A 16,080-nucleotide genomic window follows, 5' to 3' on the forward strand; every position below is an offset into this window, starting at 1 on the left:
TTTATTTGGCGTTTTAGGGTCATAAAACTGGAACTCCGCCTGATTCCCTGATTTTCGTTCTCTATAGCCCACACCTTCCGCATGGGCCCAGGCCCCGAGACCCAGACCACCTAAAATCTTTCCGGGCCATCAAAAATGATCTTAGGAATAATAGTCACAGCCTCGCCATGACTGTTCCTCATTTTTTGGCGTTTTAGAGCCATAAAACTGGAATTCCGCCTGATTCCTTAATTTTTGAGCTCTATATCCCACGCCTTCCACATGGGTCCGGGCCTCCAGACCCAGATCGCCTAAAATTTTCTCTGACCATAAAAACGACCTGAGTAACAATAGTCACCGCTTCCCCATGACTGTTTCATTTTTTGGCATTTTAGGGCCATAAAACTGGAATTATGTCTGATTCCCAGATTTTCGTGTGTTATAGCCCACGCTTTCCGCATGGGCTGGGACCCCTAACCCGGACCTCTAAAAATATTTCGGGCCATCAAAAATGACCTAAGGAACAATAGTCACCACCTCGCCATGACCGTTCCTCTTTTTTGGCGTTTTAAGGTCATAAAACTGGAATTCCGCCCGATTTTCTACTTTTCGTTCGCTATAGCACACGCCTTCCGCATGGGCCCGGGCCCCTAGACCCGGACTGCCTAAATTTTTCCAGGCCATAAAAAACGATCAAAGGAGAAATAGTCATATCCTCGCCGTGATTGTTCATTATGTTTTGGCGTTTTAGTGCCATAAAATGGTAATTCCACCCGATTTCCAGATTTTCGTATGCTATAGCCCACACCTTTCTCATGGGCCCAGGCACCCAGACCTGAACTACCTGAAAACTTTTCGAGCCATCAAAAATGACCTGAGGAACAACAGTCACCACTTCACCTTGACCGTTCCTCATTTTTTGGCGTTTTAGGGCCAAAAACTAGAAATCCGCCTGATTCCCTAAATTGTTTTTTTGCTATAGCCCATGCCTTCCGCATGGGCCCGGGCCCCCGGATTCAGATCGCCTAAAAATATTTCGGGTTATCAAAAATGACATATATAACAATAGTCACCGCTTCCACATGACCGTTCCTTTTTTTTGGCGTTCAAGGGCCATAAAACTAGAACTCCGCCCGATTTCCTGATTTTCGGTCGCTATAGCCCACGGCTTCCGCATGGGCCAAGCCTTCCGGACCTCCTAAAATTTTTCCATCCATCAAAAATGACCTAAGGAACAATAGTCATAGCCTCGCCATGACCGTTCCTCGCTTATTAGCGTTTTAGGGCCAAAAAATAGAATTCTGCCTGATTCCCCGAATTTTTGTGTGCTATAGCCCACGCTTTCCGCATGGGACCAAACCCCCAATCCAAATCGCCTAAAAAACATTTCGGGCCATCAAAAACGACCTAAGGAACAATAGTCACCGCCTCTCCATAACCGTTTATCTTTTTTTGGCGTTTTTGGGCCATAAAACTGGAATTCCGCCTGATTCCCTCATTTTCGTTCGTTGTAGCCCCAGCCTTCCGCAAGGGCGCTGGCCCCCCGGACCTCCTCAAATATTGCCGGGCCATCAAAATCGATTTAAGAACAATAGTCACAGCCTGCCATGACCGTTCCTTATTTTTTGACGTTTTAGGTCCATAAATTTGAAATTCCGCCTAATTCCCAGATTTTCATGTGATGTAGCCCCCCAACTTCCGCAAGACCCCAGGCCCCTAGACGCGAACTGCCTAAAAAGTTTTCGGGCCATATAAAATAACCAAAGGAACAATAGTCACAACCTCGCCATGACCGTTCATTATTTTTTGGCGTTTTAGGGTCATAAAACTGGAATTCCGCCCGATTCCAAAATATTCGTGTGCTATAGCCCACGCATTCTGCATGGGCCCCGACCTCTGGATCTAGACCGCCTAAAAACTTTTCTGGCCATCAGAAACGACCTAATAAACAATAGTCACCGCCTCGCCATGACCGTTCCTCGTTTTTGGAGGTTTTAGGGTCATAAAACTGAAATTCCGCCTGATTCCCTGATTTTCATTTTCTATAGACCACGTCTTCCGTATGGGCCCGGGCCCCCATAACCGGACCTCCTAAAATCTTCCTGGGCCATCAAAAATGATCTAAGGAACAATAGTCACAGCCTCGCCATGACCGTTCATTATTTTATGGCATTTTAGGGCCATAAAATGGGAATTCCGCCTGATTCCCAGATGTTTGTGTGCTATAGTCCACACCTTCCACATGGGCTCAGGTACCCAGAACCGAACCGCCTGAAAAATTTTTGAGCCATCAAAAACGACCCGAGTAAAAATAATCACCACCTTGCTATGACCATTCCTTGTTTTTTGGCGTTTTAGGGCCTAAAAACTAGAATTCCGCCTGATTCCCTGAATTTTTGTGTGCTATAGCCCACGCCTTCCGCATGGGCCCGGGCCCCCGGATCTAGATAGCCTAAAAACATTTCGGGCCATTAAAAATGACCTAAGGAATAATAGTCACCGACTCGCCATGACCGTTCCTCTTTTTTGGTGTTTTAGGGCCATTGGAATTCCGCCCGGTTCCCCAATTTTCGTTCGCCATAGCCCACGCCTTCCGCATAGGCCCGGCCCCCCGGACCCGGACCTCCTAAAATTTTTTCGGCCATCAAAAACAACCTAAGGAACAATTATCATAGGTAGGGGTGTACATAGGTCGGGTTGGCTTGGATTTTGCAATTAAGAAACCAAACCAATTGTGTCGGGTTATTAAAACTAAAGATCAAACCAAACCAATAAACTCGAATTTTTCAATCTCGATTTTTCTCGGATTTTCGGGTTATTCAGGTTTTTTTAGTTTTTTCTCCGGTAAAATCTTCGTAGCACAAAACATGTAACTTGTGCTCTAAATATTTCTTTAATCCTAGTAAGATACAACTATATAAGGTATTTTCCAAGAAAATAATACAAAATATGAGATGTGTCGTGGCAATATCCTAAAATATTCAACAATAAAATTACGTTATATATATATATATATATATATATATATATATATATATATATATATATATATATATATATATATATATATATATATATTAGCTAATTAAAAAGGCATAATAAAAATAAACATAATCTAAAAGTAGCAAGTCATGCTAAAATAAGTAAACTAATAAGGGAGTATAAATTACATGACTAAACGCTAAAGAAAAATAAAAATAGGTTATGCATTTTTATCTAAATTATTGCAAAACAAAAAATAAATATTCAATACATTGTCATTCCTAGTATTAAATTGAATGTCTTTTGTTAGCATTGGTATTGATTTGATTTTGGTTTGGGCTTTTGTTAGCATTATTTGAGTTACTAATATTAATGGCTATAAAACTTATTAGAACATTCAAAAGTTCTAAATCCAGCCTTAGAAATAATACCTTAAAAGATAAAATTATGAAAAAAATTTAAGAAATATTTATAAATTATATCACAATAAATATATTTATATATTAAATATATCTAAAATTTCTATATATGTATTGTCGGGTTGGTTTGATTTCGGTTTGAAATTCTTTAGTTAAAACTAAACCAAACCAATTATGGTCGGGTTTTTTTTCAACACCAAACCAAATCAAACCGAACCATAGTCAGGTTTTTTTCTCGGTTTTACTCGGATTATCGGGTTGGTGCGATTTGTCGGTTTCCTTTCTACATCCCTAGTCACAGCCTCGCCACGACCGTTCCTCGTTTTTTGGCGTTTTAGGGGGAAAAAATAGAATTCCGCCTGATTCCCTAAATTTTTGTGTGCTATAACCCACGCCTTCCGCAAAGGCCCGGGCCCCCAGATCTATATCACCTAATAAAAATTTTGGGCCATCAAAAACGACCTAAGGAAAAATAGTCACAACCTCGCCATGACCGTTCCTCTTTTTTTGCGTTTTAGGGCCATAAAACTTGAATTACGCCTGATTCCCTAGTTTTCGTTCGCTATAGCCCACGCCTTCCGCATGGGCCCAGGCCCCCGAACCCGGACCTCCTAAAATTTTCCCAGGCTATCAAAATCAACCTAAGGAACAATAGTCACAGCCCCACCACGACTGTTCCTCGTTTTTTGGCGTTTTAGGTCCATAAGTTTGAAATTCCTCCTGATTCCAAGATTTTCATGTGTTATGGCCCCGGCTTTCGACATGGGCCCGGGCCCTTAGACCGGACTGCCTAAAATTTTTCTAGGCCATAAAAACGACCAAAGGAACAATAGACACAGCTTCGCCATGACCGTTCATTATTTTTTGGCGTTTTAGGGCCATAAAATGGAAATTTTGCCCAATTTCCAGATTTTCATATGTTATAGCTCATACCTTCCGCATGGGCCCCGGCATCCAGAGATGGACCTCCTAAAAACTTTTGAGCCATCAAAAAAGACCTGAGAAACAATAGTCACCGCCTCGCCGCGACCGATCCTCATTTTTGGCGTTTTAAGTCCATAAAACTAAAATTTTGCCTGATTCCCAAATTTTCGTGTGTTATAACCCACGCCTTCCTCATGGGCCGAAGCCCCTAGATCCGGACTACCTAAAACTTTTTCGGTCAATATAAAACGACCAATGGAATAATAGTCACAACCTCGCCATGACCGTTCATTTTGTTTGGCGTTTTAGGGCCATAAAATTGGAATACCGCCCCATTCCCAAATTTTCGTGTGCATAGCCCACACCTTCAGCATGGGCCCAAGCACCCAGACCCGGACCGCCTGAAAACTTTTCGAGCAATCAAAAGCGACCTGAGGAACAATAGTCACCACCTCGCCATGATCATTCATCATTTTTGGCGTTTTAGGGCCAAAAAACTAGAATTCCGCCACATTGCCTGAATATTTGTGTGCTATAGCCCACGCCTTCCGCATGGGCCCGGGCTCCCGGATCCAGATCGCCTAAAAATAATTCGTGCAATCAAAAAGACCTAAGGAACAATAGTCGCCGCCTCGCCACGATTGTTCCTCATTTTTTGGCGTTTTAGGGCCATACAACTGGAATTCCGCTCGATTGCCAGATTTTCGTGTGTTATTGCCCATGCCTTCCCCATGGGCCCAAACCCCCGGACTCGGACCTCCTCAATTTTTTTCTGGCCATCAAAAAAGACCTAAGGAACAATAGTCACCACCCGCCATGACCATTCCTCATTTTTTGGCATTTTAGGGCCATAAAACTGGAATTTCGTCTGATTCCCAGATTTTCGTGTGTTATAGCCTACATATTCTGCATGGGCCCGTGCCCCGGACCTAGATCGCCTAAAAAATTTTCGCCCAATCAAAAATAACCTAAGGAACAATAGTCACCGCCCCGCCATGATCATTCCTTATTTTTTGGCGTTTTAGGGTCATAAAACTGGAATTCCACCCGATTCCAAGAGTTTCGTGTGATATAGCCCACGCCCTCCGCATGGGTCCAGGCCTCCGGACCCGGACCACCTAAAATTTTTCCGGGCCATCAAAAACGACCTAAGTAACAATAGTCACCGCCCCGCTATGACCATTCCTCGTATTTTGGCGTTTTAGGGCCATAAAACTGAAATTCCGCCAAATTCTCACATATTCCTCTGCTATAGCCCATGCCTTCTGCATGGGCCCGGTCCCGGACCGCATAAAATTTTTTCGAGCCATCAAAAACGACCTAAAGAATAATAGCTATCGTACCGCCATGACCGCTCCTCGTTTTGTTTGGTCTTTAAGGGGCATAAAACTGGAATTCCGCTTGATTCCCAGATTTTCGTGCGCTATAGCTCACATCTTCCGCATGGGCCCGGGCACCCACACAAAGACCGCCTAATTTTTTTCCGATCAAAAACGATCCGAGGAACAATAGGCACCGCTCCGCCACGACTGTTCTTCATTTTTTGGCGTTTTAGGGCCCCCGGATCCGGACCGCCTGAAAATTTCCCGGGCCATCAAAAACTACCTAAGGAACAATAGTCATCGCCACAACCGTTTCTCATTTTTTGTCGTTTTAGGGCCATAAAACTGGAATTCTGCTCGATTCCCGGATTTTCTTGTGCTATTGCCCACGCCTTTCGCATGAGCCCGAGCCTCCGGATCCGGACCGCATAAAATTTTTCTGGACCATCAAAAATGACCTAAGGAACAATAGCCACCGCCTCGCCATGACTGTTCCTCGTTTTTTGGCGTTTTAGGGCTATAGAACTAGAACTCCGCCCGATTCCCAGATTTTCGTGTGTTATATTTTTTACGATTATTCTCATTAAAAAAAATATAAGAATGTGCTTTTTTGGGATGGACTAATAAGGAATCTAAGACGAACAAATTAAAATGGAAGGAGGACATCTTATAATATGATTACGCCTACGTCTAGTAATAATAATAAAGTATTCACCATCCCCTACGAATATCAATTGGCAGATGTGTTCTCATAAAACCAGTAGTTTGAAGGAATGAACATGCGAAGAGAAATTAGTTCAATGATTATCTTGTTCCAATGCAACATCTGAAATAAACTAGAGTCACAAGTTCGCCTTCAAGACATCATCAAGTGTCTTAGAACGTTAAGATAATGAGAACTCAATCATTTGAAAAGAATTTTAAGGCCAAAAGAATTGTGTACTCTAACTCTCTTCGGATCCCTATGAAAGTTACACAATATCATGTACAAAATCAACAATCTACTATCCTACAACTAGTAACTTCTCCTAAGGTTACACTCTTCGAAAAGAATGTCTTCTAACAAGTAAACTAGTACTATATGCATTTCATTTTTACAATCATTTCTACATTGAAACAAACATACAAGCTTACAAGATGGACGGCTTCAATAAGTTCTGTGCATATGCTGCAAATTTTCATGTATCCTAAACTTGGGTTTTCTCAGGTTGCCGAGAAACTTCCTTATCAGCAAAGTGAAGGAGCCTTCGAAGCCTTAATACCATGTCACAATGAAAAGGCAAAGCAGATCTTCTCTCCAAGTATGCTGGACTTACAGTCATCCATGATAAAGCATGGAGCTCTGCAGCTATGTTCTCGAGAATCAAGTGAGTCTCTATTTCAACGTCTCTTGTTTCTGAGCTGGTACCCCTTCCCCCAACCTTGCCGACACCCTTAAAGAATTTTTCCTGGATGATGTTGCTGCCACCATAGTAATCAACGAGGCTGACAGAAAGAACTGAGGGCCATTCCTCTTTAGAGATGCTCCTTGCATCTCTCCTCATTGTAGGTACTGCTTTTGAAACCACAAAACCAGTTGAAAGAGGGATAGCACAGCCCTTGCTGTGGAGAAGATGGGCGAGTGGTGGTGATTCAGCAGTTAGGCAAGTGTGAAGCTGAAGACCAACAGGAGGTAGGAATCGCATATTCGGTGACGGGATTAGAATATAGGAGTTGGATGTAGAACCAAGGGACTTCACTGGAGTATAACCTTCAAGATAACCTGGCTGACTCAGAACGCCACTACTTTGACTTGTCCCTGCAAATTTTACATATTCATATACGATCATACACAAGTATGAAACAGATATAACCAGGCATAAAAATGTGAAATGATAAATCCAAAGAAAATAAAAAAATTTCCATATGGTAAACCCCCCCCCCCCCCCCCCCACACACACAAAAAAAAAAAAAAAATACCAACACAGATGCCAATGCTTACCCCTATCCCGCTTTACTCCCTTGGTAACTCATATCCTAACCACAATTCCTTGACATTAGGCTATTCCTCCCTTGAGTTTAGCAAAGAAAAATTTCAATACCTCCAACTAGAGAAGCGATTCCCTTGGAGTTATCTTAAAAGAACATCATACTTACAAGTGGCCTAGTGCATTTTATCTCTGATTGGTTAAGTATTTAGAAATAACATCTCCTTTACAGTCCATAGTATAAGAGATTCCAGAAGAAAGGCAAGGAGCGGTAACTCAATCAGAGAAAAAAGGGAATCAAAACCAAAAGAAAACGGGAAAAGACGACACCTACCATGACTCACTATATCCGCTTGGAACATAAGCTGTAAGGAATGATCAATTGAAACAGAGACAAAACTAATGCTTTGCACCCATTGAAGTAAGCCCCTCGAGTTGTCCACCATACCCTGTCCACCAATTAACTGCTTCCTTGTGGATGGTTGCCCCATGCCACCTTTCATGAAAGAGGAAACCTTTGAGTGAGGACTGTACAATGGACTAGGGGAGGAAGGAAGTGCTCTTTCCTGAATCAGACCTATTTCCTGTTGCTGCAAGGATGTCCCATTACTACTTGCCGACATTCCATCAGGCACGGAGCGTCTTAGCTGCAGAGACCATTTCTTCACCTCAGATCCCCCAATTGCATACAAGGCTTTCTGCCATTCTGCGTCCAGAAAATTGCATTAATAAGATTAGCAACTTCAGCAACATTACAGATGAATGATCAACCAAGTAGACACTTTATTCTAGTCCCTCAAAAGCCAACAAGTCAATGTCATCAAAATTCAAAACCAGTAAGGAAAGCAACAATCATAACAATAAGCAGAAGATATTGATAGGATATGTTTACCCTGGCATTCGAGCTCAAAGAAGCTTCCAATACGTGCAATAACAAAATCCCTAGGCTTGGCATTGGCAGCCTCAGGAGGACATGCCTGAAGTATCTGGCATCCTTGCTGCAGAATTTGCACAAACAAGGATTGCAGACCTTTCGTATCCTGCCTACTACTAATTCCTCCAAATGGATATATATAATTATCAAGCAATTCTCCCCTGGAATCTGTCCATATACAAACCAGCCAGCGCCAATCCTCAGTCCATCCATAACAACAATGCAGGCTTGGAAGTGACTTTTGATGTGCAGAACCAAAGCCATCTGGTTCAGATGTTTCAGACTGTGTGTTTGGTCCAGTATCTCCGCCACCTGAAGAAGCTGAACTCTGCATAAAATTTCCACTTGTACCATCATCTAACAAAAGCTTTGAAGATTCAGCCATTAGATTACCCGACATAGGAAATGAAAGTCCACGATCCAATGAACCTGGTTCAGCAAGAATGTAAAGGGGCTCAAACAAATAACGAACTTCATCTTGAAAAGAAAAATCCCCAATTCTGTTTGGATCACATCCCAGACTTCCCCCTCTTGATATTTGCCAGTTGTCCCAACTACCAGACCTTAGGCTAGCATCAAGTTCAGCCTCTCTTTGAAGGGAAGTTCCTATGCTTCGAGGACCAACACAGTCCTTCCACATACCTGGAACTGGGGAAGTCATTTGCATCAAGACCGGATGAGATCTACCAGACATGGATGATGACTGAACCATGTCACTGGAGGACCCTCGAGATATTCTGCGGGCTTTGTTATAAACTGTGAAAGCAATTTCCTTTAGGACGAGAAGCTCACTCAGAGCAGGACTTGTAACCCTAAAAATTGCATCAACAGTTACAATCTGCAATACCAACTTAGGAATACAAAATCCTGAAAGAGTTAAAACATTTGAGAGTGACTCATCCACTGCTGCTGAGTAACTTAAGGCCTTCCCGACTTGATTCTGCAGTGTAGATCGCCTCTCTTTGTCTGAAGAAAGAACCACTGATCCAACAGCAATAGAAGATTCAACCACCGTCTGTAGGACCGCAAGAGGCTCAGGGAAAGGGCAAACCACGTATATCACCTGATTTGACATTCAAATATACACTCCGGTATCAGTTTCTGTGAAATATTTTATCCATATAATACTGCTTAAATCAGATACTCCAATGTTTCATAATTATGGAAATGGTAGAACAGCAAATAACACAAGAACAACTATCCTCAATCCCAAACTAGTTAGGTATGCTATATAAATTCTCAATATCTAGTTCTTCCCATTTGGACTCAATAGAACAGCATGTCAAATTCTCATTCAAGGCTACATCCCACTGATTCCTCAAAAGTATCGATAGGGTATTTCAACTTTTCCGAAGAGAAGCATTTCGGACAGATGGAAGTCAAAGACCAAAATGATGTAACAAGTGGGTATCCTAAACTAATAGAAAAGAAAAAATCAGTAATTATTGACTCAGAAATGTAACCAGGAGTATAAGAGCCATTTAGCCTTAACCAAAGTTGCTTCATCTCAATACTAATTAAGCTTCTCAAACGTTTCAGCTGGTCACAATATATCCTTCTTTATAATAAAAAACTTTTTAGCTATTGGTACGTCTAGTGAATCTCCTAGGCTACTAGTACTGTTTCTTATCCCTGGTTCTTTATTATTACATGTTGTATCATTCGCTTCCGTTGCCCTATTACATTGTTGTTGCTATTGTTTGTTGGTTTATTTCCACTGTTCCTTGAGCCGATAGTCTATCAGAAATAACCTCTCCATCTTGTGAAGGTAGGGGTAAGGTCTGGGTACACATTACCCTCCCAAGACCCCACATGTGGGAATTACAATCACTTCGTATGCTGCTCTACTTTAGAGATTTATCACTTTTGAAGCTGACTAGTCCCCTTTAACAGATGTATTTTAATAGAAAATTTTGACCCCTACGGAGGACGAAACATTTATAAATGCCCCCTACTATATTCGCCCATCCAATTAATGAGCATTTCACTAGCCTCAGGTAAGTGAGAACTACTCTACCAGTGGTAAATAGAAAATAGACATTGGGGTAACAATATTATAACAGACCAAGTCACTGTGCAAGTCATTCTTTTACTATCAACTTGACAGCTCCTCAACCCCAAGCCATAGCATCATAAACATTGTTGTTACGACCAATCATATTGAAACAAATGGGTATGTAGTGGAGGCACCAGAGACAGTAAGAAAAGTTCTAGTTGACAAGTACTTTCCAATTTGTCCTTTCGGATCCTCTTATCCAGAAGACATGGAATCACTCTTTTCTCTCAATCTATTCTTTCCGTTTTGCTTTGCTGGCGAAGCTTAAGTGTATAAAAAGGTTCCCATATCAAGAGAAAGGGGTGGCACTGTCCTAACATCTAAACTCTATTAACAGGGTACATTATTTCCACCAATCCACAATGGACTCGGGGAATTTCAGTTTAATGATGCATCTTCGACTTTATAGTGCAATAGAGAAACGAGAGGGAAAAAGAGAGAAAGAGAAAACAACAGCAAGATAGAGAAGAGAAAGTAGACGAGGAATAAAGAAGAACAAACAAAGAGAGTCACAACTTACTGTACACGGACCAGTACTTCCTTCTTTTGGATTCATAGTCATGCATGAACTAGGCTTTAAATTCCTGAGAACTTTTGAGAGAGACTTCAAATAGCTTTCTAAATCCCAGCCATTGGAGAGGGATAGGAAATAATCACTGATTGATCCCAGCATAGATGTGCTACTGCTGTCTATCTTCATTGACTGAGGGCAATCAATCAGAACAAAACCAGAAGATACATTCTTCCCGGAGTCTATCTCCATCTCATTTCCCATACATTGAGGTGAATGAGTTCCCAGTTTGCATGTCTCATAAACTGAAAGAGAGAAGTATAGTCAATATACAAGTCGAGGAAAAATTTCATTCCTCAAACATAGAGGTAGCCATATTTACATTACAAATATCCAAGTCAAGGACAATTTTGAAGCTTGATTTATATCGAGAGGAACGCAATAATATGATCTCCCTTTTTCAATTACTTTAATATACTACTTTCGTCTCATCTTCTTGTGCAATTAAAAAAAAGATCTTAAATTAGTCACTTATCCACATCTTCAAAATGGAAGAGACATGCAGATTGAGTAATAAAATGTAGAATATTAAATATGAACCAGCCACCTTGTAAAATCAACTCGAAAATACACTTTTCAGATACCTGAATGTTATAGCATGTTTGGCCAAGCTAGAAAATCATCTTATTTTGAGAAGTGCTTTTTCAAAAAGTGCTTTTGGAGAGAAACAGTTTGTGTTTGGCTAATCACTCCAAAAAGCACTTTTGAGCAATAATTTGTGTTTGGCCAAGCTTTTCAAAAAGTGCTTTTAAGTATCAAATTACAAATAAGGACATGTATAGATTTACTTAATAATTAATATTATAAGTAAATAAATAATCTCAAAAATTTATTATTAAAGACAATAATTAAATCTTGTCATTTTATTTAAGTAAAATATGAGAATAAAATTAAAAGTACTTTAATTCTTATAATATGATTTAAATATATTAAAAATCATTCAACAAATATAAAAGTATTCACCCCTAAAGTCACTATATATTAGAAAGTTATCCTAAAAATAAGAAGAAATACTTATACATTAATACCAAAGTATTAGGTTTAAAATAAGTAAGGTTATTTTGGTATATACTATATTTTGTTAAGGGTATTTTTGGTAAGAAAAAAAGTCAAAACTGCTTTTGCTTTTGCTTTGGGAAGAAGCTACTTTTTTCTACTTCTCAGAAACTACTTCTGCTTCTTCCCAAAAGCACTTTTCCCCTCAAAAAAAAATTGGCCAAACACCTTAAGTTGGGGAAAAAAAGTACTTTTGGGTAAAAAAACACTTTTGGAGAAACTTGGCCAAACAGGCTATTAACCTTCTTATAACCATAGCAGCCAGTATATTATTTTCTATTCAGATCAACATCAATTTAAGTATACTAACCAGTTCCAAGCTGTTGGAAAAAATCAGTTGCAGCTGTTGTTAGAGCATTGATGTCTGGGCAGACAACGTAATATGACATCTGAAAAATGTTGGAAAAAATGGTTAAGGAAAATAATAGTTAAGGAGATGCAAAAGAGCTTCTTAAAGATAAACTTGCTACTTGTGTTATCTATCTTAAACTTACATGCTTGGGCATTGCATAGGGCTCAAAAGGTGCCTTTTCCCAGAGCTGAAGAGAACTAGGTGATGTCTTAAGCCAATCATCTTGGTATCTGCAACGTAAAATGACTTTAGTTCCTACCTTATAAAAGCGAACTTAAGACCAGAAACAGAAAAGGAACTCAAAATAATTTGGTGGTCATGAATACAATGTAACAATGTCCATGTGAGTCCTCTCCATTAACAGGTGAATACAAGAACCAAATGCAGCTCCAGCATGCTTTCAGTTAATTCAGTTATCAGCAGGTTGAAGCCTTATAGGTAATCCATATGAAAAGAAGTCCTAGAACTTAGTAAGTGGTGACAGATTGCAACTAAGTAAAAGGTAATCCATATGAAAAGAAGTCCTAGAACTAGCAATTGGTGACAAATTGCAACTTAGTAATTCAACTAACACCATCACATTTTAAGGCTTCAGGAGGTCTCTTAAGGGACTTCACCGCCTTGTTCAGGGAGCATTATCACCTAAGGGTCATCCATCTTTTATTTGCAGACGACACTTTTTGGTTTTATGTGATACAGATGCTTCTCCGCTCTCATATTTGAGGCAAATTCTTATTTGGTTCCAGGTTGTCTCAGGTCTCAAGATCAACCTTAGTAAATGTGAGATCACACCAGTGGGGAAGGTGAACAATGTTGAAGAGCTAGTGCAAGTTTTGAAATGTAAAGGTGCATTACTTATTACATACTTGGATCTACCGTTGGGCGCTTCAAACAAGGATCTTGCTGTGTGGAACCCGGTGATTGAGAAAGTCGAGAAGTGGCTAGCAGAATGGCAGAAGAGGTACTTGTCAAAAGGAGGGAAGGAAGTGTTGACTAAGAGCACTTTGTCTAACATGCCTACATACTTTATGTCATTATTATAGGCACAGGCTACCGTGACAGAAAATCCGGAAAGACTTCAGCAGAATTTCTTATGGGATGCTCCAGACGGCACAAGCAAGTTTCATTTAGCGAATTGGAAAGTCGTCACATCTACGAAGATATTCGGGAGGACTTGAGTGAAAGATCTTAGGTGATCAACAAAGTCCGTCTAGGAAAATAGATTTGGAGGTTTGATACGGAGGAGAATATTGTTTTAGTCTCTACTTGATTCCCACAAAGATAACATCTGGAGCATAGTTGGAATTTTCTCTTCACAAAATTGTCTTGTGTCAAAACTGGCTCTGTCGCCAAGAGCCAAGTAAAGTAGGCAACTTTGTATGGTACTTTAACTTTCTATATCATCTTGCATGGTCAATATCCAACCCGATTGTTTGATATATTACATTCTTCATAAGCTGACTCATAGAGAACATTCCTTTGTTATCATTTTGCCATATCATACAGTCCTCCACCCAGTGTTGGAGGAAGCGAGGGCTTCAACACTTTAAGAGAGAAGCGAACCGAAGGGTAGTTCGCTTCAAATGACTGAGGCAAAGCAGTTTTAATGAAATGAGATCTTCATCCCCTGAAGCGCGAACCGTGTGCAGCAACTGAAGCGATGAGGCGTGTGTTTTTTATTTTTCTTTTTTATTGTTAAAAAGAAAAAGAAGTACCAGACCTGCGTGTACATGTTTCTCACCCTTGGTGTGACTTTCTTGTGCAAGTTGCGACTAGGTTTGGGACTTTATATTGCTCTACTTCCTCAAGCTCCAGGTATGGCTTTCTTTTTTCTCCTTTTTTTCTTCTCCTTCTCTTCTTTGTTTCTCTGTTGCTACGTTTTTTTCCTTTTCTGTTTCTTTTATTCTTTCACTTCTTCAGCTTTTATTTTATTCATCTGTTTGACTTTTTGTTTCACCATGTTAATTTAATTGAATTCTTTAAATTATTCTATTTCTTTTTAAAGTTATATTAATTGTATAAATTTATTTATTTGTCTTCTTCTCTCAGTTTTTTCCTCATTTTTTTCACTTTGTTAATTTAATTGAATGTTCAAATTGTTCTTTTTTTTTTGTTTTCTAATTTGATTAAATTTTATTTATTTATTTTTCTTCTTCTATCTGTGTTTTTTCATGTGCTCTAATGTTTACTTTGAACTTTTTTTAAAAACTGCACTTCACTTCAATGAAGTGAGCGCTTCGCTTCTCGTTTCGCGCTTTAAGTGAAACGAGCCCTTGTCGCTTTTTGTCGCTTCACGCTCTAACAATTACTGCCTCCACCACTAAAATCCCTCTGAAATTTGCTAGGACACTATAGAACTCTGTTAATCTGTCCACCTCACAATCATTCAACAACTTTCTGAAGCTCAGATTCCACGCTTGATCTGACCATACCTCACCCACAGTAGCTCTTTGTTGCTGACACAGGTTGAAGATGTAAGGATACAACTGCCTTAGGATGCTTGAACTAACCAATTGTCTTTCCAAATGATATTTTCTTGTCGTTACCACTATTGAAGTGTGTAACCATCTCATCTAAAAGCTTAAGTTGTTAGAGAGAACACACTTTTATTTACTTAATTATGTCTTCAACACGCCCCCTCACGTGCAAACGTGATTTTTTTTATGAGCCAAGCACGTGGAATTTTTTTTTTATATTGGGTGGCGATGAGACTCGAACCCAGGATCTCAGCCTGTTGTGATACCATGTTGCAGTGTGTGACCATCTCATCTAAAAGCTTAAGCTGTTAGAGAGAACACACTTTTATTTATTTAATTATGTCTTCAACAACCAACTTTGAGACTGGATTTCCTTTTGATAACTGGCCATAAATTACTTATGGATCTCTCCACTCAAAACGCATAAGGTGTATTTCCTGGTTTTGTTGTCCGATTGCATCTTTAGTTTTAAACTTCTAATAACATCCTTCCACAAGGATTTTTTCTTCAGATGCAAACATTTCAACAAGCAGCTTTGGTTATGAATCTTTAGGTTCCTAATTCCCAAACCCCCCCTCTTTTTTGCTAACAGTTAAGGACTTCCAGTTGACCAAGTGAATTTTTTACTTCTCGCTATTGCCTTGCCAAAAAGCAAAACTTCTCCTAAGAGCATCCAACCTTTTAGTTACACTTGCTGATGCAGGGAAAAGAGACATCATGTATGAAGGTATTGTATCTAGTACCCAGTTAATCAGAATTGATCTCCCTCAGACAAATATTGACTTTTCCAGTTTGTCAACCATCTTCACATCTTTCCAGTACTCCATTCCATATTACTTTGGATCTACTCTTAGCACCCAGTGGCACCCCCAAGTATGCTATAGGTAGATTTCCAATACCCCCTCCCCCCCCCCCCCAAAAAAAAATGTCTGCCAAAGCTTGTATCTCCACTGTTTCATTCCCTGGGTAAATATGACACTTACCCCAGTTAATATGTAATTCAGAGGTTGCTTCAACTAGGATAAAAATCACCCTCAGCAT

At 40.0% G+C, this 16,080-nt stretch overlaps 1 protein-coding gene across 6 annotated transcripts in view; it reads right to left on the minus strand.

Moving 5' to 3' along the window:
• Window positions 1–6,475: 6,475 nt before the first annotated feature.
• LOC104092842 (mediator of RNA polymerase II transcription subunit 13-like) overlaps window positions 6,476–16,080 on the minus strand; it is a 30,084-nt gene continuing 20,479 nt past the window's right edge. For 5 of the 6 annotated variants that reach the window (XM_070192283.1, XM_070192282.1, XM_009598521.4 and 2 more), the window contains 6 exons: window positions 12,705–12,792; window positions 12,521–12,599; window positions 11,104–11,399; window positions 8,486–9,590; window positions 7,928–8,299; window positions 6,476–7,424 (listed from right to left, as the gene is read on the minus strand). In XM_070192283.1, the coding sequence (XP_070048384.1) occupies window positions 6,814–7,424; window positions 7,928–8,299; window positions 8,486–9,590; window positions 11,104–11,399; window positions 12,521–12,599; window positions 12,705–12,792 (2,551 nt within the window). In that variant the 3' untranslated portion in view covers window positions 6,476–6,813. The remainder of the gene's footprint in view (window positions 7,425–7,927; window positions 8,300–8,485; window positions 9,591–11,103; window positions 11,400–12,520; window positions 12,600–12,704; window positions 12,793–16,080) is intronic. The other variant, XM_009598524.4, reaches the window with a different exon arrangement.

The sequence above is a fragment of the Nicotiana tomentosiformis genome, chromosome 12 (genome assembly GCF_000390325.3).
Source record: "Nicotiana tomentosiformis chromosome 12, ASM39032v3, whole genome shotgun sequence".
Classification (NCBI taxonomy): Eukaryota; Viridiplantae; Streptophyta; class Magnoliopsida; order Solanales; family Solanaceae; genus Nicotiana; species Nicotiana tomentosiformis.